Source organism: Phascolarctos cinereus, unplaced genomic scaffold (genome assembly GCF_003287225.1).
Source record: "Phascolarctos cinereus isolate Bilbo 61053 unplaced genomic scaffold, phaCin_HiC Scaffold_445;HRSCAF=1061, whole genome shotgun sequence".
Classification (NCBI taxonomy): Eukaryota; Metazoa; Chordata; class Mammalia; order Diprotodontia; family Phascolarctidae; genus Phascolarctos; species Phascolarctos cinereus.
The window spans coordinates 2,978-28,548 of NW_027555786.1; the positions used below are offsets into that span (position 1 = coordinate 2,978).

Here is a 25,571-nt window from a genome sequence, read left to right on the forward strand (position 1 = left end):
ACACTACTTTCTCAGGGGCCTCAGACAGAGTCACAGCTTCCGCTGTCTCCACTTCAACCAGCCCCACAAATCAGAGTACCACCCAGTCTGATACTACTCTGACTGTGACAACCCAGTCTGTCACCACTACTGCAGGGACAACAGCAGCTGCCTCTACTGTCCCAGGCACCTCGGCAAGAGACACAACTTTCCCTGGTTCTACCTCCACCAGCCCCACATACCAGAGTACCACCAAGTCTGACGGCACAACTTCTCTGATAACCCAGGCAATCATCTCCACCACAGGGACAATAGCAGCTGCTACTACTTTACCAGGCATCTCAGCAACAGCCCCATCTACCCTTGCCTACACCTTAACCAGCCCCACAACTCAGACTACCTCCCACTTTCACAGTACTACAACTCTGACAACCCAGGCTCTTGCTAATACCCAAGGGACAACAGCAGCTGCTACTACTACTTTCCCAGGGACCTCATCAAAAGCCACAACTTCCCCTAGTCACACCTCTACCAGCCCCAAAGATGAGAGTACCACTCAGTTTGAAAGTACTATGACTGTCAGAACCCAGGCTGTCACCGCTACAGAAGGGACCACAGCAGCTGCCTCTACTTTCCCAGGCACTGCAGCAACAGCCACAACTTCCCCTAGCTCCACCTCCACCAGTCCTGGAGGTCAGACTACCACCCAGTCTGAAAGTACTACGACTGTGACAACCCTGGGTGTCACCCCTACCAAAGGGACAACAGCAGCTGCCTCCACTTTCCAAGACCTCAGCAACAGCCACAACTTCCCCCGACCCACCACCAGCCCCACTGATCAGAGTACAACCCTCTGACAGCACAACGACTCTGATGACCGAGGTGTCACCCCACCAGGGACAACAGAAGCTGCCTACTTTCCCAGGGACCTCCAACAGCCACAACTTCCAGGTTCCACCTCCACCAGCCCCACGATCAGAGTACACTCATCTGATACTACAACGACTCTGACAACCCAGGCTATCACCACTACCAGGGACAACAGCAGCTGCCTCTCTTTCCCAGGAACATCCTCAACAGCCACAACTTCTGCAGTTCCACCTCCACCAGCTCCCACACATCAGAGTACTACTCATCTGAACTACTAAACTATGACCCCAGGCTATCACCACACCAGGGACAACAGCAGCTGCCTCTACTTTCCCAGGACCTCAGCAACAGCCACAACTTCCTTCCACCTCCACCCCCCACAGATCAGAGTACAAGCAACTCTGACACCACAACGACTCTGATGACCGAGGCTGTCACCTCCACCCAGGGGACAACAGCAGCTCCTACTACTTTCCAGGGACCTCAGCAACAGCCACAACTTCCCCTACTTCCACCTCCATCAGCCCCACAGATCGCAGTACCACTCACTCTCAAAGTATTACGACTCTGACAACCCAGGCTGTCACCAATACCCAGGGGACAACAGCAGCTGACTCTATTTTACCAGGGACCTCAGCGACAGTGACACCGTCCCCTGCCTCCACTTCAACCAGCCACACAGATCACAGTACCACTCAGTCTGAAAGTACTATGACTGTGACAACCAAGGCTGTCACCGCTACAGAAGGGACCACAGCAGCTGCCTCTACTTTCCCAGGCACTGCAGCAACAGCCACAACTTCCCCCAGCTCCAACCTCCACCAGTCCTGGAGGTCAGACTACCACCCAGTCTGAAAGTACTACGACTGTGAAACCAGGCTGTCACCGCCTACCAAAGAGACAACAGCAGCTGACACTACTTTCCCAGGGCCTCAGAAACAGTCACAGCTTCCCCTGACTCCACTTCACCAGCCCCACAGATCAGAGTACCACCAGTCTGATACTATCATGACTGTGACAACCCTGGGTGTCACCCCTACCAAAGGGACAACACAGCTGCCTCCACTTTCCAAGGGACCTCAGCAACAGCCACAACTTCCCCCGGTTCCACCTCCACCAGCCCCACTGATCAGAGTACAACCAACTCTGACAGCACAACGACTCTGATGACCGAGGCTGAAACCTCCACCCCGGGACAACAGCAGCTCCTACTACTTTCCCACGGACCTCACCAATAGCCACAACTTCCCCTGGCTCCACCTCTACCAGCACCAGAAACCAGACTACCACCCAGTCTGAGAGTACTATGACTCTGACAACACAGGCTGTCACTAATACCCAGAGGACAGCAGCACATCCTACTACTTTCCCAGGGACCTCCTCAACAGCCGCAAGTTCCACAGGTTCCACCTCCACCAGTCTCACAGATCAGAGTAACACTCAATCTGAAAGTACTATGACTGTGACAACACAGGCTATCAGCGCTACCCAAGGGACAACAGCACCTGACACTACTTTCTCAGGGGCCTCAGAAAGAGTCACAGCTTCCGCTGTCTCCACTTCAACCAGCCCCACAAATCAGAGTACCACCAGTCTGATACTACTCTGACTGTGACAACCCAGTCTGTCACCACTACTGCAGGGACAACAGCAGCTGCCTCTACTGTCCCAGGCACCTCGGCAAGAGACACAACTTTCCCTGGTTCTACCTCCACCAGCCCCACATACCAGAGTACCACCAAGTCTGACGGCACAACTTCTCTGATAACCCAGGCAATCATCTCCACCACAGGACGACAATAGCAGCTGCTACTACTTTACCCAGGCATCTCAGCAACAGCCCCATCTACCCTTGCCTACACCTTAACCAGCCCCACAACTCAGACTACCTCCCACTTTCACAGTACTACACTCTGACAACCCAGGCTCTTGCTAATACCCAAGGGACAACAGCAGCTGCTACTACTACTTTCCCAGGACCTCATCAAAAGCCACAACTTCCCCTAGTCACACCTCTACCAGCCCAAAGATGAGAGTACCACTCAGTTTGAAAGTACTATCACTGTCAGACCCAGGCTGTCACGCTACCAGAAGGGACACAGCAGCTGCCTCTACTTTCCCAGGCACTGCAGCAACAGCCACAACTTCCCCTAGCTCCACCTCCACCAGTCCTGGAGGTCAGACTACCACCCAGTCTGAAAGTACTACGACTGTGACAACCCTGGGTGTCACCCCTACCAAAGGGACAACACAGCTGCCTCCACTTTCCAAGCGACCTCAGCAACAGCCACAACTTCCCCCGGTTCCACCGCCACCAGCCCCACTGATCAGAGTACAACCAACTCTGACAGCACAACGACTCTGATGACCGAGGCTGTCACTCCACCCCAGGGACAACAGAAGCTGCTACTACTTTCCCAGGGACCTCCTCAACAGCCACAAGTTCTGCAGGTTCCACCTCCACCAGCCCCACACATCAGAGTACTACTCATTCTGATACTACTATAACTATGACAACCCAGGCTATCACCACTACTGCAGGGACAACAGCAGCTGCCTCTGCTTTCCCAGGAACATCAGCAACAGCCACAACTTACCCTGGTTCCACCTCCACCACTCCCACAGATCAGAGTACAAGCAACTCTGACACCACAACGACTCTGATGACCGAGGCTGTCACCTCCACCCCGGGGACAACAGCAGCTCCTACTACTTTCCCAGGGACCTCAGCAACAGCCACAACTTCCCCTACTTCCACCTCCATCAGCCCCACAGATCGCAGTACCACTCACTCTCAAAGTATTACGACTCTGACAACCCAGGCTGTCACCAATACCCAGGGGACAACAGCAGCTGACTCTATTTTACCAGGGACCTCAGCGACAGTGACACCGTCCCCTGCCTCCACTTCAACCAGCCACACAGATCACAGTACCACTCAGGCTGAAAGTACTATGACTGTGACAACCAAGGCTGTCACCGCTACAGAAGGGACCACAGCAGCTGCCTCTACTTTCCCAGGCACTGCAGCAACAGCCACAACTTCCCCTAGCTCCACCTCCACCAGTCCTGGAGGTCAGACTACCACCCAGTCTGAAAGTACTACGACTGTGACAACCCTGGGTGTCACCCCTACCAAAGGGACAACACCAGCTGCCTCCACTTTCCAAGCGACCTCAGCAACAGCCACAACTTCCCCCGGTTCCACCGCCACCAGCCCCACTGATCAGAGTACAACCAACTCTGACAGCACAACGACTCTGATGACCGAGGCTGAAACCTCCACCCCGGGGACAACAGCAGCTCCTACTACTTTCCCACGGACCTCACCAATAGCCACAACTTCCCCTGGCTCCACCTCTACCAGCACCAGAAACCAGACTACCACCCAGTCTGAGAGTACTATGACTCTGACAACACAGGCTGTCACTAATACCCAGAGGACAGCAGCACATCCTACTACTTTCCCAGGGACCTCCTCAACAGCCGCAAGTTCCACAGGTTCCACCTCCACCAGTCTCACAGATCAGAGTAACACTCAATCTGAAAGTACTACGACTGTGACAACACAGGCTATCAGCGCTACCCAAGGGACAACAGCACCTGACACTACTTTCTCAGGGGCCTCAGACAGAGTCACAGCTTCCGCTGTCTCCACTTCAACCAGCCCCACAAATCAGAGTACCACCCAGTCTGATACTACTCTGACTGTGACAACCCAGTCTGTCACCACTACTGCAGGGACAACAGCAGCTGCCTCTACTGTCCCAGGCACCTCGGCAAGAGACACAACTTTCCCTGGTTCTACCTCCACCAGCCCCACATACCAGAGTACCACCAAGTCTGACGGCACAACTTCTCTGATAACCCAGGCAATCATCTCCACCACAGGGACAATAGCAGCTGCTACTACTTTACCAGGCATCTCAGCAACAGCCCCATCTACCCTTGCCTACACCTTAACCAGCCCCACAACTCAGACTACCTCCCACTTTCACAGTACTACAACTCTGACAACCCAGGCTCTTGCTAATACCCAAGGGACAACAGCAGCTGCTACTACTACTTTCCCAGGGACCTCATCAAAAGCCACAACTTCCCCTAGTCACACCTCTACCAGCCCCAAAGATGAGAGTACCACTCAGTTTGAAAGTACTATCACTGTCAGAACCCAGGCTGTCACCGCTACAGAAGGGACCACAGCAGCTGCCTCTACTTTCCCAGGCACTGCAGCAACAGCCACAACTTCCCCTAGCTCCACCTCCACCAGTCCTGGAGGTCAGACTACCACCCAGTCTGAAAGTACTACGACTGTGACAACCCTGGGTGTCACCCCTACCAAAGGGACAACACCAGCTGCCTCCACTTTCCAAGCGACCTCAGCAACAGCCACAACTTCCCCCGGTTCCACCGCCACCAGCCCCACTGATCAGAGTACAACCAACTCTGACAGCACAACGACTCTGATGACCGAGGCTGTCACCTCCACCCCAGGGACAACAGAAGCTGCTACTACTTTCCCAGGGACCTCCTCAACAGCCACAAGTTCTGCAGGTTCCACCTCCACCAGCCCCACACATCAGAGTACTACTCATTCTGATACTACTATAACTATGACAACCCAGGCTATCACCACTACTGCAGGGACAACAGCAGCTGCCTCTGCTTTCCCAGGAACATCAGCAACAGCCACAACTTACCCTGGTTCCACCTCCACCACTCCCACAGATCAGAGTACAAGCAACTCTGACACCACAACGACTCTGATGACCGAGGCTGTCACCTCCACCCCGGGGACAACAGCAGCTCCTACTACTTTCCCAGGGACCTCAGCAACAGCCACAACTTCCCCTACTTCCACCTCCATCAGCCCCACAGATCGCAGTACCACTCACTCTCAAAGTATTACGACTCTGACAACCCAGGCTGTCACCAATACCCAGGGGACAACAGCAGCTGACTCTATTTTACCAGGGACCTCAGCGACAGTGACACCGTCCCCTGCCTCCACTTCAACCAGCCACACAGATCACAGTACCACTCAGCTGAAAGTACTATGACTGTGACAACCAAGGCTGTCACCGCTACAGAAGGGACCACAGCAGCTGCCTCTACTTTCCCAGGCACTGCAGCAACAGCCACAACTTCCCCAGCTCCACCTCCACCAGTCCTGGAGGTCAGACTACCACCCAGTCTGAAAGTACTACGACTGTGAAGATCCAGGCTGTCACCGCTACCAAAGAGACAACAGCAGCTGACACTACTTTCCCAGGGGCCTCAGAAACAGTCACAGCTTCCCCTGACTCCACTTCAACCAGCCCCACAGATCAGAGTACCACCCAGTCTGATACTATCATGACTGTGACAACCCTGGGTGTCACCCCTACCAAAGGGACAACACCAGCTGCCTCCACTTTCCAAGGGACCTCAGCAACAGCCACAACTTCCCCGGTTCCACCTCCACCAGCCCCACTGATCAGAGTACAACCAACTCTGACAGCACAACGACTCTGATGACCGAGGCTGAAACCTCCACCCCGGGGACAACAGCAGCTCCTACTACTTTCCCACGGACCTCACCAATAGCCACAACTTCCCCTGGCTCCACCTCTACCAGCACCAGAAACCAGACTACCACCCAGTCTGAGAGTACTATGACTCTGACAACACAGGCTGTCACTAATACCCAGAGGACAGCAGCACATCCTACTACTTTCCCAGGGACCTCCTCAACAGCCGCAAGTTCCACTGGTTCCACCTCCACCAGTCTCACAGATCAGAGTAACACTCAATCTGAAAGTACTACGACTGTGACAACACAGGCTATCAGCGCTACCCAAGGGACAACAGCACCTGACACTACTTTCTCAGGGGCCTCAGACAGAGTCACAGCTTCCGCTGTCTCCACTTCAACCAGCCCCACAAATCAGAGTACCACCCAGTCTGATACTACTCTGACTGTGACAACCCAGTCTGTCACCACTACTGCAGGGACAACAGCAGCTGCCTCTACTGTCCCAGGCACCTCGGCAAGAGACACAACTTTCCCTGGTTCTACCTCCACCAGCCCCACATACCAGAGTACCACCAAGTCTGACGGCACAACTTCTCTGATAACCCAGGCAATCATCTCCACCACAGGGACAATAGCAGCTGCTACTACTTTACCAGGCATCTCAGCAACAGCCCATCTACCCTTGCCTACACCTTAACCAGCCCACAACTCAGACTACCTCCCACTTTCACAGTACTACAACTCTGACAACCCAGGCTCTTGCTAATACCCAAGGGACAACAGCAGCTGCTACTACTACTTTCCCAGGGACCTCATCAAAAGCCACAACTTCCCCTAGCCACACCTCCACCAGCCCAGAGATGAGAGTACCACTCAGTCTGAAAGTACTACGACTGTGACAACCCAGGCTGTCACCGCTACCAAAGAGACAACAGCAGCTGCACTACTTTCCCAGGGGCCTCAGAAACAGTCACAGCTTCCCCTGACTCCACTTCAACCAGCCTCACAGATCAGAGTACCACCCTGTCTGATACTATGATGACTGTGACAACCCTGGGTGTCACCCCTACCAAAGGGACAACAGCAGCTGCCTCCACTTTCCAAGCGACCTCAGCAACAGCCACAACTTCCCCCGGTTCCACCTCCACCAGCCCCACTCATAAGAGTACAACCAACTCTGACAGCACAACGACTCTGATGACCGAGGCTGTCACCTCCACCCCAGGGACAACAGCAGCTCCTACTACTTTCCCACGGACCTCAACAACAGCCACAACTTCCCCTGGCTCCACCTCTACCAGCACCAGAAACCAGACTACTATCCAGTCTCAGAGTACTACGACTCTGACAACCCAGGCTGTCACTAATACCCAGTGGACAACAGCCGTTGCATCTACATTCCCAGGGACCTCAACAACAGCAGCATATTCCCTTGCCTCCACCTCCACCAGCAGCACAGATCAGAGTACCACCAAGTCTGACAGCACAACTTCGCTGATAACCCAGGCTATCATCTCCACCCCAGGGACAATAACATCTGCTATTCCTTTACCAGACACCTCAGCAACAGCCCCATCTTCTCTTGCCTACACCTCAACCAGCCCCACTGATCAGAGTACCACTCAGTCTGAGAGTACTACCACTGTGACAACCCAGGCTGTCACCAATACCCAGGGGACAACAGCAGATGCCTCTACTTTCCCAGGGATCTCAACAACAGACACAACTTCTCCTGGTTCCACCTTCACCAGCCCCACAGATCACAGTACAACGAAGACTGACAGCACAACGTCTCTGATAACTCAGGCTATCACCTCCACACTAGGGACAACAGCAGCTCCTACTACTTTCCCACGGACCTCAGCAACAGCCACAAGTTCCGCAGGTTCCACCTCCACCAGTCTCACAGATCAGAGTAACACTCAATCTGAAAGTACTACGACTGTGACAACACAGGCTATCAGCGCTACCCAAGGGACAACAGCACCTGACACTACTTTCTCAGGGGCCTCAGACAGAGTCACAGCTTCCGCTGTCTCCACTTCAACCAGCCCCACAAATCAGAGTACCACCCAGTCTGATACTACTCTGACTGTGACAACCCAGTCTGTCACCACTACTGCAGGGACAACAGCAGCTGCCTCTACTGTCCCAGGCACCTCGGCAAGAGACACAACTTTCCCTGGTTCTACCTCACCAGCCCCACATACCAGAGTACCACCAAGTCTGACGGCACAACTTCTCTGATAACCCAGGCAATCATCTCCACCACAGGGACAATAGCAGCTGCTACTACTTTACCAGGCATCTCAGCAACAGCCCCATCTACCCTTGCCTACACCTTAACCAGCCCCACAACTCAGACTACCACCCACTTTCACAGTACTACAACTCTGACAACCCAGGCTCTTGCTAATACCCAAGGGACAACAGCAGCTGCTACTACTACTTTCCCAGGGACCTCATCAAAAGCCACAACTTCCCCTAGTCACACCTCTACCAGCCCAAAGATGAGAGTACCACTCAGTTTGAAAGTACTATGACTGTCAGAACCCAGGCTGTCACCGCTACAGAAGGGACCACAGCAGCTGCCTCTACTTTCCCAGGCACTGCAGCAACAGCCACAACTTCCCCTAGCTCCACCTCCACCAGTCCTGGAGGTCAGACTACCACCCAGTCTGAAAGTACTACGACTGTGACAACCCTGGGTGTCACCCCTACCAAAGGGACAACAGCAGCTGCCTCCACTTTCCAAGCGACCTCAGCAACAGCCACAACTTCCCCCGGTTCCACCTCCACCAGCCCCACTCATAAGAGTACAACCAACTCTGACAGCACAACGACTCTGATGACCGAGGCTGTCACCTCCACCCCGGGGACAACAGCAGCTCCTACTACTTTCCCACGGACCTCACCAATAGCCACAACTTCCCTGGCTCCACCTCTACCAGCACCAGAAACCAGACTACCACCCAGTCTGAGAGTACTACGACTCTGACAACCCAGGCTGTCACTAATACCCAGTGGACAACAGCCGTTGCATCTACATTCCCAGGGACCTCAACAACAGCAGCATATTCCCTTGCCTCCACCTCCACCAGCAGCACAGATCAGAGTACCACCAAGTCTGACAGCACAACTTCGCTGATAACCCAGGCTATCATCTCCACCCAGGGACAATAACATCTGCTATTCCTTTACCAGACACCTCAGCAACAGCCCCATCTTCTCTTGCCTACACCTCAACCAGCCCCACTGATCAGAGTACCACTCAGTCTGAGAGTACTACCACTGTGACAACCCAGGCGTCACCAATACCCAGGGGACAACAGCAGATGCCTCTACTTTCCCAGGGATCTCAACAACAGACACAACTTCTCCTGGTTCCACCTTCACCAGCCCACAGATCACAGTACAACGAAGACTGACAGCACAACGTCTCTGATAACTCAGGCTATCACCTCCACACTAGGGACAACAGCAGCTCCTACTACTTTCCAAGGGACCTCAGCAACAGCCACAAGTTCTGCAGGTTCCACCTCCACCAGCCCCACAGATCAGAGTACTACTCATTCTGATACTACTATAACTATGACAACCCAGGCTATCACCACTACTGCAGGGACAACAGCAGCTGCCTCTGCTTTCCCAGGAACATCAGCAACAGCCACAACTTACCCTGGTTCCACCTCCACCACTCCCACAGATCAGAGTACAAGCAACTCTGACACCACAACGACTCTGATGACCGAGGCTGTCACCTCCACCCCGGGGACAACAGCAGCTCCTACTACTTTCCCAGGGACCTCAGCAACAGCCACAACTTCCCCTGGTTCCACCTCCACCAGCCCCACAGATCACAGTACATCGAAGACTGACAGCACAACGACTCTGATGACCGAGGCTGTCACCTCCACCCCGGGGACAACAGCAGCTCCTACTACTTTCCCAGGGACCTCAGCAATAGCCATAACTTCCCTAGTTCCACCTCCATCAGCCCCACAGATCGCAGTACCACCCAGTCTGAAAGTATTACGACTCTGACAACCCAGGCTATCACCAATACCCAGGGACAACAGCAGCTGACTCTATTTTCCAGGGACCTCAGGACAGTGACACCTTCCCCTGCCTCCACTTCAACCAGCCACACAGATCAGAGTACCACTCAGTCTGAGAGTACTATCACTGTGACAACCCAGGCTATCACCTCCACCCTAGGGACAACAGAAGCAGTCACGAGTTTCCCAGGAACCTCAGCAATAGCCACTGCATTTCCTGGATACACTCAGACCATCCCAACACCTCAGAGTAACTCTGAGCAGGACAGCACAACCCTTTGGACCACCCTGGCTCTCACTTCCTCCCCACTGACAACAGCAACCACTGATTCACCTGGCCCAACAACTAAGGGTACCACCAGGCCAAGCAGCACCACTAGAGGGACCACACTGGCTGCCACCACAAAACCTCTCACCACTCTTTCTTTCACAACTGTTCCAGTCACCACACCATCAACTACCACACCATGTAAGTGCCTCTTTGGGACCCTTGACTTCTATGTTTCTATTTTCCCTCTGTCCTTTCTTTCATTAATGCCATCCTTCTGTCTACCTCTTTCTTTTTAGAGCTATAATTTCATTTGCAGAGCCACCTCCTCTCCACCTTCATTTCCCTTCCAGCTCTCTCTCGCTATTACTGCCTAGAACCATCACATATCACTCATTATTATCTATTTTTTCCCTTTAGTCTTGGCATGCCCTCCTGTAGATATCCATTGATCCTGACATTCACCTATTCTCCAATCCCTTTTTGTTGCTCTTGGCCTTTTTTCTATGAAACTCCATAAATTTCTTCATAAGTGGTTATGGTTCAACCTTCCATTCCCACAAAGGCTTGCACTTTAATGCTTTAATGTCTCCTAAAACGTAGGTGACTATGCATGAACTGGCCTCATGGAGTCCTTTCCTCCTTTTTGTCTCTTCCTGGTCCAGATGCCAAAGGACTGCACCTCTCCCTCCCAATTTTTCCTTCTCTTCATTTGCCTCTCCATCACCTCTTTCACACAATCAGTCAACAAGAAATTCTTAAGCCCTTATTATCTCCTTGGCACTATGTGGGGCATACAAAGAATGGGAAAAATAGTCCCTGCTCTGGAGGAGCTTCCATTCTCATGCGGGACACAATATGTGAATATAACTAGGTATACATATGATATAGCCATAGTTCACAGCAGGCAATCTGGCAGAGGATGATTGTACTTGCCGCTTCTGGGACTGGGAAATACCTCCTGCAAAAAGGAGAATTTGAGCTGAGTCTTCAAGGAAGTCAGAGGAATTAAGAGTCAGAGGTGAAGGGGGACAGCATTCAGGACATGGCAGACAACCAGTGTAAAGGGATAGAGATGGGACATGGAGTGTCCTCTTTCAGGAACAGCAATATAAGTGGATTTTGTCGTTCGTGAAGGGCAGTAAGTGTAACAAGACTGTAAAGGCAAGAAGGAGCTGGTTTATGGAGAGACTGAACTGCCAAACAGAGAGGTTACATTTGATCCTCGAGGTTATGAGCTCACTGAGTAAGGGGTGACAAGGTCTGATCTGTGTTTTAGAAAAATTATCTTGGCAGCTGAGAGAAGAATGGATTGGGATGGTGAGAAATTTGAGGTAGGGACAACAGTCAAAAGGCTATTGCAATATTCCAGGCATGAGGTGATGAGGCCTCAACTAGGGTTGTGACCGTAAGAGTGGAGAGAAGAGGACCTAGGTTAGAGATGAAGTGAAGGTGGAAACGAGATTTAGCCAGGGATTCGCTACGTGGGTGTACAATAGCCAAGAGTCAAGGATGATATATTGAGCCTGAGTGACTGGGAAGATGGTGGGGCCTCAATGGTAATACAGACATTTAGAAAAGGAAAGAGTTTTGGGGAAACAATAATGAGTTCTGTGTTGAAATACTGAGTTTGAGATAATTATGGGGCATCTATTTTGAGAGGTCCTAAAAGCAGCTGTCAAACAGGCATGTAGCTGAGGGGCTGTACAGTTGGTTATACAGATTTGCAAATCATCTCTATGGAAATAATTTTTGAACACACAGGAGCTGATGAAATCAAGATGGTGTAAAGCGAAAAGAGATGAGAGCCTACTGTAATGCCTTGGGGGACATTCATGTTAGTGAGCCTAACACTGATGAAGATGAAGCCTGAGAAGAGCCAGCAAATCAGACTGAACAGTGGTCTAACAGAACAGCATCATGAAAACCCAGGAGAGAGTGACCAACAGTGTCAAATGCTACAAAAAATGTTAAGAAAAATAAAGTTGAGAAAAGGCCATCAGATTTGGGGGAATACTGGTAACACTGGAGAGGATGGTTTCAGTTGAATCATGAGGTCAGAAGCTAGATTGCAGAGCATGAGACAAGAGGAAGCAGAGGCTCCAAGAGTTTAGCCATGAAGGGGAGAAAAATTACAGGACAATAGCTAGTTGGAATGGTAGCATCAAGTGAGAGTTTTTTAAGGATCAGGGAGACAAAGGCCTCTTTGAAGATAACAAGGAAAGAGACATTGGAGATTTAAGAAAAAGAATGGGGTGAGGGGGAAGGAAGGAAGAGAAGGAGGAGGAGGAGGAAGATAGGGCTAATCTGCTACAGAAGTTGGGAGGGGACAGAGGATTGATTCTGGTAAAGAGGACCACCTCTTTATCTGAGACTGGAGTAAAGGGGGAGATACTGAGGGAATATATATGAATGAAAGAAAATGAGGAGGACTCTTTATGTGAGTACTGGAAATGGTGGAAAGTGGTGTTATCAGGAGGAAGTTGTGTCATAAGTCCAGAAAAAGAGATGACTGAAAAAGGAAGAAATTTAAGGTTAAGGAACTTTATTAGTTACGAAGGAAGCATTCTTCAGGACAGTGGAAGGAGCAGACACATCTGGGGTTTAAGGGATGGGGAGATGGTGATGTGTACATCAATAGCTAGGGGTTCAGAATCACTGGAAAGTGATTCTGGGAAAGTATAAAGTGAGTATAAGGAAATGGGAGTGAGTCCAGGCAAAATATCTTTGACCCTCTCTCTCCATGTCGAAGTCTCACACAGTCTGCATCTCTTTCTCTGGTCTCTTCACTTTTCTCTTCCCCTAAAAACTCATTTTTTTCTCTCCCAAACCTTTTGCTTTGTTCTCCTACCACTTTCTTTCCTCCACTTCCCCCTCTCCATACTGCATTGAGTATCTTACTTCTTTCAGTGATATGCTTAAATGGAGGTAGTTGGAGTGGAAACTCTTGCATCTGTCCCACTGGTTACAATGGAGAGCAATGTGAGGAGAAGGACATTGTGTGCGAGAATGGGGGCACCTGGGATGGAATCAAATGCATCTGCAGTGTCCTCTTCTATGGCACTAAGTGTGAATTGGTTTCAGACAGCCTTCCCATAGGTAAGCCAAACATCTCTGGGTCTCAGGGCTCTGAGCATAGCTTCATCAACAGCTGAGGTGAGTATAGGGGAGTGAAAGGGGACGAAAGGTACCCGAACAATCCTCAGGGACAAGGTGGAAGGTCACAAAGCACGGGGGATAGAGAGGGTTCATTCTGAATGATTTGTATGCTCATAATCAAGTCCATTTCCACCAGGAACTCCTCCAGAAGAGGTCAATGCTACCGTGGGAGTGAAAGTGACTGTGACCAATATGGAATTTACAAAGGACTTAGAAAACACATCTTCGGATGCCTACAAGAGTTTCGCTGAACTGTTCAAAACACAGGTATAGGATCAATGGGTCATAAACCACCGGATTTGGCAGGAACCTTAGAGGTCATCTACTACATTCCCTGATTTCATAGAGGGGATCCAGAAGAGTTAAGTGACTTACTTAAGTTAAGTCACTTGCCTAAGGTTACATAACCAGTTAATGGCAGAAACAAAAATTCGAACCAGGACTCCCATAACACCCAGGTCAGTGCTTTATCCATTAGATTCTCTGCCTCCATCTCTTAGTGTCTTTCACTCTGCTCCTGTGTCTCAATCTTACCATTTCAACTAAAACTGAATAGTGGGAGGAGGTCTGCAGCAGGAGTAGGATGATTTAGAGAACTGTCCTGACAACTTATAAGCCATTTTACCTGGACAAGTCACTTCACTTTTATGACTGCCAGTTTGCACCTGGAGTCAGGAAGACCTGCGTTCAAATCTGGCTTCAGATACTAGTTCTGCGACCCTGGGCAAAGCACTTAACCTGTCTCAGCTTCAGCTTTCCTCATCTATAATACATTCCATAGATTCCTCACTTACCTCCCAGAGTTGTTGTGAAGACAAGTAAGATAATATTTGGAAAGTGCTTGGTAAACCTTAAAATGCTATCTAAATCCTAACTATTATTATTGTTATTATTATAGCTTACAAGGTTATTTGGAGAGTCAAATGAGATAATATATATAAAACTTCCTTCTTATTGTTCATTTATTGTTAATAATTCTGGTATATTTCACTGCTTTCCCTCCTACAAGCTGTCTTTTCTTCCTTATTCAGAAAACAAGAATCTTCCAAATTATCTGAATTTTCTCAGTTAATCAACAATCATATACTACTATGTGCTAGGCATGGGAGAGTACTAGTGTAAGATGGGGTGGTGGGAGAGGAAGACTGGCAAATGAAGGCCCATTCCTTCGAGTATGCACACTCAGTTTTAATTCAGCAGTTGTTTATCTCTTTTAATTCCATCATATCTTGATGCTTTTTCCCTTATAAGTTGTCTTTTCCCTCTTAACATTTAGAAAATAAGAATCCTCCAAATTATCTGAATTTTTGAATCAATCAACAAACATTTATTAACTGCCTACAATGTGCCAATTAACTATGAAGTAGTTTGGGAGGAGGAAGAGGATTAGCAGCAATTGGGAAGGAGGGGTCACATAGGGCTTTAAAGGAAGAGACTTTGTAAGCTGAAGGCCAGGAGGTAGTGCTTTCCAGGAATAGGAGAATGACCAGTGCAGAGGAGATGGGAAATGAAGTGTCATGTGTGAGGAACAGGGACAAATTCCATTTGGTTACATAGCAGAATGTGGGAAGGCAAGGGCTGCCAGGTGGCACAGTGGATAGAGTACTGGGCCTGATCTTCCTAACTTCAAATCTGGACTCACACACTAGTTGTATCATCCTGGGCAAGTCACTTAACACTGTTTTCCTCAGTTTCCTCAACTGTAAAATGCACTGGAGAAGGAAATGGCAAATCATTCCAATGTCTTTGCTAAGGAAACCCAAATGGGGTCAAGAAGAGTAGAACACAACTGAAAAACAACTAAACAACAACAGAAAGAGAAGGAATGTTCAAAGATACTGAAATATTAATTGGAACCAGGTTGTGAAGGGTTTTCAAAGTGAAACAGAGGAGTTGATATTTTATCCTAGAGGCAATCAAAAGGTACTGGGGTTGACTGAGTACAAAGGTCAGATCTATGCTTAAGGAAAATTACTTTGACAGTAATGTTTGGGACAGACAGTTGTGAGAGACCTGACAAAGAGAAGGTTTGGCAAAAGATGAAATATATCAGTTGATGGAGAATGAGGGGTCGTGGATAATGTCAAGGTTATGAAACTGGGGGGACTAGAAGAATGGTGGTGTCTTCAACAGAAATAGGGAAGTTTGGAAGAGAGGTGGCTAGCAATGGAGACTGAAGGGATAGTCAGACAGTAGAAGCAAGGAGAATAATGTAATGAAACCCTATACAGGAGAGAGCCTCCCAGGGGAGGGTGGTCAACTGTGTCAAATGCAGCAGATAGGTCAAAAAGAAGGAGGACGTTGAAAAAAGACCACAGATTTGGCAATTTAGAGAGACCTAGTGATTTTTGAGAGGGTAGTTTCAGTTGAATAATGAGGTTGGAAGCCAGACTGAAAAGGGCTGAGGACTGAGGCAGCAGCAGGTGTAAAAACATTTTTGAAAGAGTTTGACAGAAAGGGAAGAGAACTATAAGAAGGTAGTTTGATGGGACAGTAGAGTCTAGTAAAAGCTGTTTTTTGTTTTTAAAAAACAGAGAAATCAGTAGATAAAGAGAGGTTGGAGATTTGTGAGAGAGTGAGGAGAGATGATTGAGGATATAATTTACTGGAGAAACTGAGATGTGATAGAATGAGGTATACAAGGAAAGAAGCTGGCCTTCGCAGGCAGAAAGGCCACTTCTGTGTCAGAGAATATGGAGAAAGAAGGAGAGAGTAGGAGGTGATATCTAGTTTTGAGATGAAGATCAAGGGAAAAGAGGAAGCTCACAGAGAATGGCCTACATTTTCTCAATAAAGGCTCAGCTAACAGTGATCAAGAGAGGTGTATATGTGGGAGACTTGAGGAGGGAACAGAAGGTTTGGAAAAGCTTCTGTGGAAATTAAGATACGGAATTAATTATGGGGGGGAACAACTGCTTGCTGCAGGAGAGCCTAGCTGATATTGGACAACATGAATGGTAATTGGGATGGAGCTGGAGTATATTCCTCTTCTGGAAGAGACCTGGATTCTCACCTCATGAAGGAATCAGTGGACAGTGGAATAGCAAACTAGTCCTGGCTTGTTTCGGTTTTCCTGACTCACTCATCCTTTCCAGGCCTCCCCACTGCTGGCTCTGGGAGCTCCATTCTTGAAACACACAGGTGGTAGCCCTTGAGGAGGTCAGCTGAACTCAGGGACATCACAAGAATAAAGGGAGGACATTAGGTTAGGTAATGGCAGCATCTGCCTAACCCTTCCATGGAGACATTGCTCTCCCATGTCCTCTATGGTACTTCTGTGCTTTAAACACTTTCTGTCCAGAGTCTACTTTCACACAGGTTGATTCTCATAGGCCTCTGCTAAGAGGAAGGGCTATTTTAGAGAGGGGGAGTGACAGAAAGGGAGTGGGGCTAAAGAATACCATGATTTTGACTATTTAGATAACCCAGTGACCTCTTTGCCTTTCAGATGGATACCATTTTCCAAAACGTCTCTCACTATGTTGGTGTGGAGATCAAGAAGCTTTCGTAAGTCTCTGCCATCTTTGGAGAACCAGAGCCATGTAGAGTGGGAAGTTAGATGGTATGGGTGCCCTATTAGTCGGGAGTATTCACCTTCCTCACCTCAACATCCTTCAAGGATAAATCAATCAGTCAACAAGACCACACTGTGCTTGCTGAGAATACAAAGAAAAAGCACAATAGCCCCTGCCTTCTCGTGGGCTTCTACAACATCTAGAGCAATACGTAAATCTAAGATAAATGTAAGAGTAGACCAAGGTAACCTTGGAGAAGAAATCACTAGCAGCTGAAGATGCATGAGAGAGAAGGGAGAACAGGGGATGCCTCCAACAGAAGGTAGTGTTTGAGTTTTGAAGGAAAACAGGGATTCTAAGAGGAAGAGATGAAGCAGAGGAGCATTCTAGGCACCGGGGACAGCAGAGCAAAGTCCTATTCATGGGAGATGGAGTGTGTGTTTAAGGAACAGCAAGAAGGCCTGTACATGGTTGGAATGTGCAGTTCACGTACATTCGTATACATGATGTAAAAAGTAGAAGCAACGTGTAAGAAGACTAGAAAGATAGGAAGGATCAGGTTGTAATGACCTTTAAATGCCAAACACGAATTCATTATTTCATTCTAGGGTTAAATAGAGTCACTACAGTTTATCGTGTAGGGAGGTGACATGGTCAGAATTTTATTTTAGGCAAATCATTCTGACAGTTCTGTGGAGAATGGATTGGAATGGGGAGAGATGTGAAGCAAGGAGACCAGTTAGAAGGCTATTGCAATAGTCTAGGCTAGAGGTGATAAAGGTCTGAGCTCAGGCCGTGGCTGTATTACGAGAGTGAAGGGGTATACCAAAGAGATGCTGGAGAAAAAGAAACAACAACATTTGGCAACTGGGGTAAGTGAGAATGAGGAGTGGAGGATGAGGAAGGCCAAGAAAGGTGTGGCTATGAGTCTGAATTCTGAATGACACCTGGATAAAGGATGTTCCAGGTTGTCCCCTATCTCCATGAAGGGAGTTTCCTCTAGAGGGAAGAGGGTTTGTTAAGAGTAGACATTCAATGTGGTTGTTAGGTTGGCCTGGTTACCAACCCTACTCAGGCATTGAGAAGATCATGAGATGACCTTGTCTCTTCTCTTCTCAGAAATGGCAGTATACTGGTGGAGTATGATGTGATCCTGTCAACAAGTTTCACCCCAGATTACATGACAGAATTGGAGACTAGTGCAAAGAAGGTAGAGGAAACAATTACAACAGTAATCATTGAGCAAGGAGACACAAACTGCACAGGTAAGTGCCCCATCTCACCCCTGCTCAAGTTTTTCTCTTATTACCTCCCTCTACATACACGATGCATAAACTGCCTCTACACTTGCCTTTGTTCCCCCAGGGTCAGTCCCCGTGTCTGTGATGTCTTCCCTCTCCCTTTGTATTTGGTGAATTTTTACCCCTCCTTTAAAAGCCAATTCAAAAGCCACTTCCCTGGGAAAACCTGCCCTTGGGTTCCTTGTACCTAACCACCTCTCCCCCTCCTACCCCCCACCTCAGGCCTTGAAGACATAAGGCCTCTCTAATAACGGGCTATCACAAATTAAGTGTTTGCCATATCTCTGTGTTTTTATTTTTCTACCACTGTAAATTCCAGGAGGGTGGCATCTTCCCCAGCACCTCAGCTCAATGTTCTTCCCATTTTCTTTTGGGTGCAGACCTAGGATTTCATCAGTGTCAGGGAACTTCCAGTGTGGAACCTAACTCCACCAATACAGATTCTCATCTCCTTTGTGATAAAGTCTTAGACTTGCCTCGGCCACTGAGAAGTTAAGTGACTTGCTTGTGGCCTCACATCAAGTATGGCTGGATTTGAACCCAGGTCTTCCTAACTCCCACCTCAGTCCTTTAGCCTTTCTACCATATCATCTATCCTTTTGTACACAGTAGGCAATTAATAAATGTCTGTTAAATTGTATTGAATCTCCTGAGACACAAGGAAGGAAGAGATCTTGCAGGGAGCTCATTGTCTCAAACTATCACTTTTGCATGACCCTGCCTCTCTCTCTCTCATCTGAGGGAGAAGGGGTAAGACGACAGAACCCAAGGCAGATAAAGTCCCAACTGGAGAGGTCTTACCCAAATCGGGGCTCACCTACTTTGAGGAAATGACAATCAGAAATGTGGGAAGGAAGGAACAAGCATTTATTAGGCACCTATCATATGCCACGCACTGTGCTAAGCACATTACAAATATTTCATTTGATCCTCACAATAACCCTGGGAGGCAGGTGCTATCATTACCCCACTTTACAGATGAGGAAACTGAGGCAGAGAGTAAGTGACTTGCCCAGGATCAGACAGCTAGTAAGCATCTGAGTCAAGAGTTAAGCCCAGGACTTCCTAACTTGAGGCCCAAAACTCTATGCTAAGCTCCCCTTAAGATAAAGAAAAGGTGTAGATTCAGAGATATTATAGCCCAACTATCAAAAAACCAGCTTCTTGCAGGAGACTCTCGGTAGCCACAGTGCCACGATGAGGTGGGCTTGTGGAAAAAGGCTGGTGGAGCTCACTAAGCAGGAAAAAATGCTTCTGAGCACAACTGGAAATGGAAATAGAAATGGAAATGGGAAAAAATTCAGGGAAGGAAAGAATTTCAAAGGGCTGAGTATCTGAAGCCTGAGGGTCTGGCTTATCCCCCACTCTTGGAGAGGAAGCCTTCAACAGAAAAGCCCTGAGACAAGGGGAGATTTACTCTTGGTTTTACTCTTTCACAGAAATATTATGTTTCAACCCCAACGAGACATCAGTGGATGAGCTTATAGTTTCCTATGATCCTCTGGGTATGTAAACCTAAAGCAGAAGTGGGGCAGGGGTTGGGGTAAGCTCTGGAGCCCACCCTGGGTGAAGAGTTCTTCCTTTGTACTATTTATTCCCTTGACTTTCTCCCTTAGTGGAATGCCAAGAGACTGCTGGAGAATTTAAGGAATTCTTCTACATTGACTACAAGGACGAAACACCAGAGTGTATTAACAGATGCATGCAAGGCTTCAACTCATCACTGGACTGCAACCAGGGAAAGTGTCTGTTCCAGCAGAGTGGGTCTCGGATAGGGCCTCGATGCTTGTGAGTTCCCAGGCCCTCCTAATAGCCTCCTTCCTTCTCCTAGGCCCATCTGGGCCCTCCCCGGACTGCATCCCCGAACCACATTTCCCCCTATCCCTCCAGAGGAGCAGGTCTTGATCTAGGCAGGCTTAAACCCTGTGGTCACATCTATAACAATCCTAGCCTCTTACTGGTAAGAGTGCCCTCTCACTGCCTGCCATCTGACTTGGCCCCTGCCCTCAGGGAGCTGACAAAGAAAACCATGTTCACTCTCTTGGACAGCTCTTGGAGAGCTCCCAGTCTGAATGGAAGGAATATGGTAGCCACCATCCAAATGTGAAGGAGCACACACCCACACAAAGAAGAAAAAAGCACAAAACCCAAATCATCCTAACATAAAAGCAAAGAAATTATCAGTTGCTGCCAGGGGTGTGCCAGGAGCCAGCTCAAACTGGTGTAACTTGCTCCAGTTTTCAGTGTGAGCAATCATACCTCAGAAATGGCAATGCCACATACAAATTAGGGCTTGATTTCTTGTTTTGTGGGTTCTCTAGACTGAAGAAAGTGCTAATAATGCAGATTTAACTTAAGTGTGTGTGTGCATACTTTTCCACCCAGACAGCCAAGTTGTTAAACTCATTTCCCAGTGCACTTTAGTATTGCTCTATAAACACTGTTTGAACTCAGCAAGAGGGCAGTAGAAGGCTCAGGGAAAGAAGGCATCCCAGCCTGGAAACCAATAATACTATTAAGGCATTTAGATGGTGCTTTGGGGTTTGTGAAGTGCTCTACATCCATTATCTTATTTGAGCCTCACAATGCCCCTGACTGCATCTTTCCTGAAAAGACCCCAGGCAGGGGCAAGTCAATGGAAGGACTAGCATGTGTAACTGAAGAAGACTTCTGGGAAGGGAAGGAGCACTGAGCAGATTTGAAGAGGGGAAGAGCAGGATTGATGTAGAGGGTTGGGGAGGGTGTCCCTCATGTGGTGGTAGATACATGGGAAAAATGAAAATAGAGTTTTGTCTGGATACATCGTGCTGGGGTATCTGAAGATGAGTTAGAGGTTGAAAGAGTGATTAGTGATGAATTCTTAACATGTGATGAGGACTATGGGTACACTTCAGTTGGAGCAATTCCCTACCCTCACCCTTGCACATGGAGCTGACAGGGAACAAACTCTGGAACAGGAAACACTGTTACAACACTCACGGGGCAGCATACCTGACCTGGGGAAGCAGAGGTGGATAATCATTATGAAGGCACTAGCTTCTCTCCCATTCTGAGGTTGCTTATAGACTATAGACTTATAGACAGATTAAGTCAAAAGTACACAGAACTTCTAGGTTAGTATTCCAAAACTGGCCTTTATACTGTGGTTGCTGACCTGATTGTGTTTACAAGAGGGAGGGCAAGAGAATCACATGACACCTCTTGGAGGCCAAGCAATGCCTCTAAGGTGTCCGGTCATTCCTAAGTGCTCTCCCTCATTTTGGGCATCCATGTGCATGCAGAAATACCCCTGGAGCTGGAATTAGATTATACGAATTCAGTTTTGAGTCTACTATGACCTTTTTGAGTGGCTCTGAGTACACATTTAACCTGTCTAAGCCTCTTTTCTCATCTCTATGATCAATAAGTCCTGTGCATTGGGTTAAGCTGTAAACTACTGCATTAGCTTCGGAACCCTCCTGTATCACAAGTAGTCATACCCTAACACACAAAATCATAGCTCCCAGATAGTTCTAGGCCCATTTTCCTTGAAGCTGGACTCCATCCCCATCCAGCTCACATTTCCTTCTCCTGGGGCCCCTTGACCAGACCCCTATCTCCTATATCCTAGTTCCTACAACCTGCACACATCTTTACCCTCTTCACAGTCCTTTCTCCATGGGATCAAAGGGCCAGTGCTGGAGATTGGGTAGAGTTAGAAGAAAGTGTCCATGATCTTGACTAAAATCTTCTTTCTCTCCTACCTTTACTATCATTCAACAGCTGTTTCACAACAGATACACACTGGTACTGGGGAGAAACCTGTGACTTCAGCACCAGTAAGAACCTGGTGTATGGGTTAGTGGGCACCTTAGGGGCAGTGCTGGTGCTCACCATCGTTGCCCTCTCTGTCTTCATGTACATGTCCCGGAGGAAGATCCAAAGGTGAGCCATCTCTACCTCTACTTGTTGGTTGGTTTTTTTAGATTAATTTATTGATTTATCAACAATCACTTCCATATGCTTTTGAGTTGAAAATTTTTCTCCCCCTTCCTCCCCCCCCCCTCCCCAACACGGCGAACAATCTGATATAGGTTTTACATTTACATTCCTATTGAACATATTTTCACATTAGTGACGTTGTAAGTAAATATTAAAACCAATAGGAGGAACCATCAGAAAGATGAAACAAAACTCAACAGAAAGTAAAAATAAGTAATAGCAATTCGACTTCCACAGGTCTTTCGTTGCATGTGGACAGCATTTTCCATCCCAAGGCCTCTGGAGATGTCTTACATGCTTGTAATGCTGAGAAGGGTTCAGTTTAACAATCCTAGTCATTGCATAACGTGGCTGTTATTGTGTACAAAGTCCTCTGGGTTCTGCTCACTTCACTCAGCATCAGACCATGTAGGTCTTTCCAGGTTTTTCTGTCTACCTCTCCTTCTTACATTCCAGGTTGTAATCTTTGGCCTTTGTAATTCTTCATATCTTCAGGATGGCCATTGAGGGTTGGGAGGAAAGATGATCTGAAGGAAGTCACAGATAGACTGGATGCTCTTCAGGCCATCTCCCCAAAACGTAGCTCGTCTGAATGTTATGGGCATTGTGCTGAGCCCTCAGTTCGGATAGGGGTGGGGGGTCACTCTGGCATTTTTGTCAACAGGCAGAAGGCCAGGCTGGATCAAGTGTATAAATGGCATGAAGAGGATGGAGGACCAGCTCCTGGGAGCTTTCAGAATACAGGCTTTGACATCTGTGAAGGTACAGCAGCCTTCTTTGGGTTCTTAGTGGCTACAGGGAGGCACTTGTAAGGAATGTCAGAGGACTTTGAGGGAGGAAAGGCAGTTCCCCATTCTAAAACGCTGGGCCCCACACAGCTTCCAAGACAGCAAGAAAGTGGTAGTGCAAAGCACTGAGCAGGTTGGGGGAAGAGAAAATGTGAAATAAAAGTCTACCTTCCCAACCACGCCACCTTCCTCTCTGTTCTCCCTCCCTCTAGAACCAGAAGATTCTCTTTACATGGATTCCACCTACAGTAATTTCCAGCCCTCCTTAGATCACATTGACCCTGAAAAGAAGGTAAGCAAAAGCATTTCTCTAGTCCCAAATTCCCTGACACAGACTTTTCAGGAAATGCAGAACTGTCCCTAGGCTTTGGAAAACTGGGGCAGTAACTCTTGGCCCTGAGCACTAATGGACCCCATGCTTCTGGCATTTGACAATTACTCAAAAAAGCTGGACAGAAGGTGGCTTCCATATTTGGTGCCCCAAGATCTGATGCACATTATTGTTTCGTGATACCCTCATATCACCATGGTTAAGAGGTAGGACCAACCTCTCTCCATATCCCCATAGCCACATGCTAAGCTCCTCAGGTTGCATTGTATCTGTCTCTCCAAGGTTGCTTTTGTCATTCCTTGTTATATAATTTAATCTGGGGGATAAATGGGTGTGGGGTGGGGTGGAGAACATAGGGAAGAAAGCATATAATATACTTTCTGTCCTCCTAGGGTGGCAGGTGGGTCAAGGTTAAACAAAACACCTCCTCAACTCTCTATATCACATCCTGTTCTTGGAGTCTTCAAATCTGCTCAGTGCTCCTCCTGTCCCAGAAGTCTTTCTCAATTACACATGAAAATCCTTGCACTGACTTGCCTCCTACCTGGAGACTTTTCAGGAAATTCTGATACCCATCGAGGTAGATAGGTGAAACATACCAAGTTATTCTGAGACATATCTGATTATTTCACTGGTTCAGATCTCACCATTATATCAATGGCCACCGCAGGGTCAATGGGAGGAATCTTCCCTAATCTCTAGCATCTCTGCTGCCCTTACCTCTCTCTAGCCTCAACATCTTCCAGTAGCCTAGCACCCACATAGATGCCTTCTCTTTCTAGATCCAGATCCAAAGGCCACAGGTGGTAATGACCTCAGTATGAAAACTCACAGCTGAAGAAAACCTGTAGGTGGAACCCTACAAGGAGACAAGAATATCATTTGTAATACTGCCAAGGAAAGAAGTGCCAAATCCTCAGTTAGTGAGTGGAAGAACAGAGGCCTGGGCTTTGTTGATGTGAGATTATGTATGCAAATTGCCTTGTAAACCATTACTTGCTATGCAAACTGAATATATAATTATTATTTTTATGTTTCTTACTATTATGGCATTCTTTTTATTGATATTCCAAGGACACTGTTCTCCCACAATGTAGGTGCTCACCCAGCACCTCAACGGAGCTTCTGGCTGCATACACAGAGGAGAGAGAGGACTGCATGAAGGATGAAAGAGGGAGGAGGGAGGAGGGAGGAGGGAAGAGAGAAGAGAAAGCACTTTAGAAAAGACATCACTGTGGTCATTGCTGACTTCTGACATTTAGGGGTTGGTTCCCTCGGGGTGGAACTTTTCTCCCCATTCAGTTACAGTAAAACAGAGAATTCACATATGCAAATACGTATAACACTGAGATCTTTCTCTTTTTCTACATATACACAGGCATATGCTTATGTACACACAGAATCTGCAGTTGATGGTGTAGAATAGTCCCAGACTATGGCAGGAACTTGAGGATAAAAGGACGAAACATTTCTGTTGGATTAACCCAAGGCCCCTTGGGAACATCATGGAGCACGTACTAAGCAGACAGCTGACTGTCTCCTGAAGCTTTCATCTTTCAGGCAGGAGCCTTGGAAGTGGGGTTGATGCAGAACCACTCTGGTCACCAATGATGGAATGCATCTCCTCTAGAGCCCAGGACCAGTACTGACCCATGTCCAGATAATATTCACCCCTAATATTTGCATATTGCTTTCTGCCTTTTTTTTTCTAAAGGCTTCCTCACACCTTAATATCCTTTTATCCTCACAAAAGCCTTATGAAGTGTCAGCACTTGGTAGATAACGATGCTGAGAACAGAGAGTGAG

At 48.1% G+C, this 25,571-nt stretch overlaps 1 protein-coding gene across 2 annotated transcripts; it reads left to right on the forward strand.

Annotated features, from left to right (window-relative positions):
• The first annotated feature begins 13,574 nt into the window (after window positions 1-13,574).
• On the forward strand, window positions 13,575-24,797 carry LOC110204471 (mucin-17-like). 2 transcript variants are annotated; one of them, XM_078151665.1, is made up of 9 exons: window positions 13,575-14,116; window positions 17,298-17,356; window positions 18,484-18,629; window positions 20,105-20,170; window positions 20,282-20,453; window positions 22,428-22,589; window positions 23,311-23,408; window positions 23,647-23,726; window positions 24,548-24,797. In XM_078151665.1, exons 1-9 carry the CDS (start codon window positions 14,042-14,044, stop codon window positions 24,587-24,589), a joined length of 900 nt encoding a protein of 299 aa, XP_078007791.1. In that variant the 5' UTR covers window positions 13,575-14,041; the 3' UTR covers window positions 24,590-24,797. The 2 variants fall into 2 exon arrangements, with proteins under 2 accessions (XP_078007791.1, XP_078007790.1); XM_078151664.1 differs by lacking the exon at window positions 24,548-24,797 and having other exon boundaries at window positions 23,647-23,803.
• Window positions 24,798-25,571: the final 774 nt, after the last annotated feature.

Excerpts from the sequence above, each read along its gene's own strand:
- LOC110204471 (XM_078151664.1), top strand. The coding sequence starts at position 14,042 with ATGGAATTTACAAAGGACTTAGAAAACACATCTTCGGATGCCTACAAG. Across the intron at positions 14,117-17,297 it reads CTGAACTGTTCAAAACACAG|ATGGATACCATTTTCCAAAA; the intron begins GTATAGGATCAA and ends TTTGCCTTTCAG. Across the intron at positions 18,630-20,104 it reads AGGAGACACAAACTGCACAG|AAATATTATGTTTCAACCCC; the intron begins GTAAGTGCCCCA and ends ACTCTTTCACAG.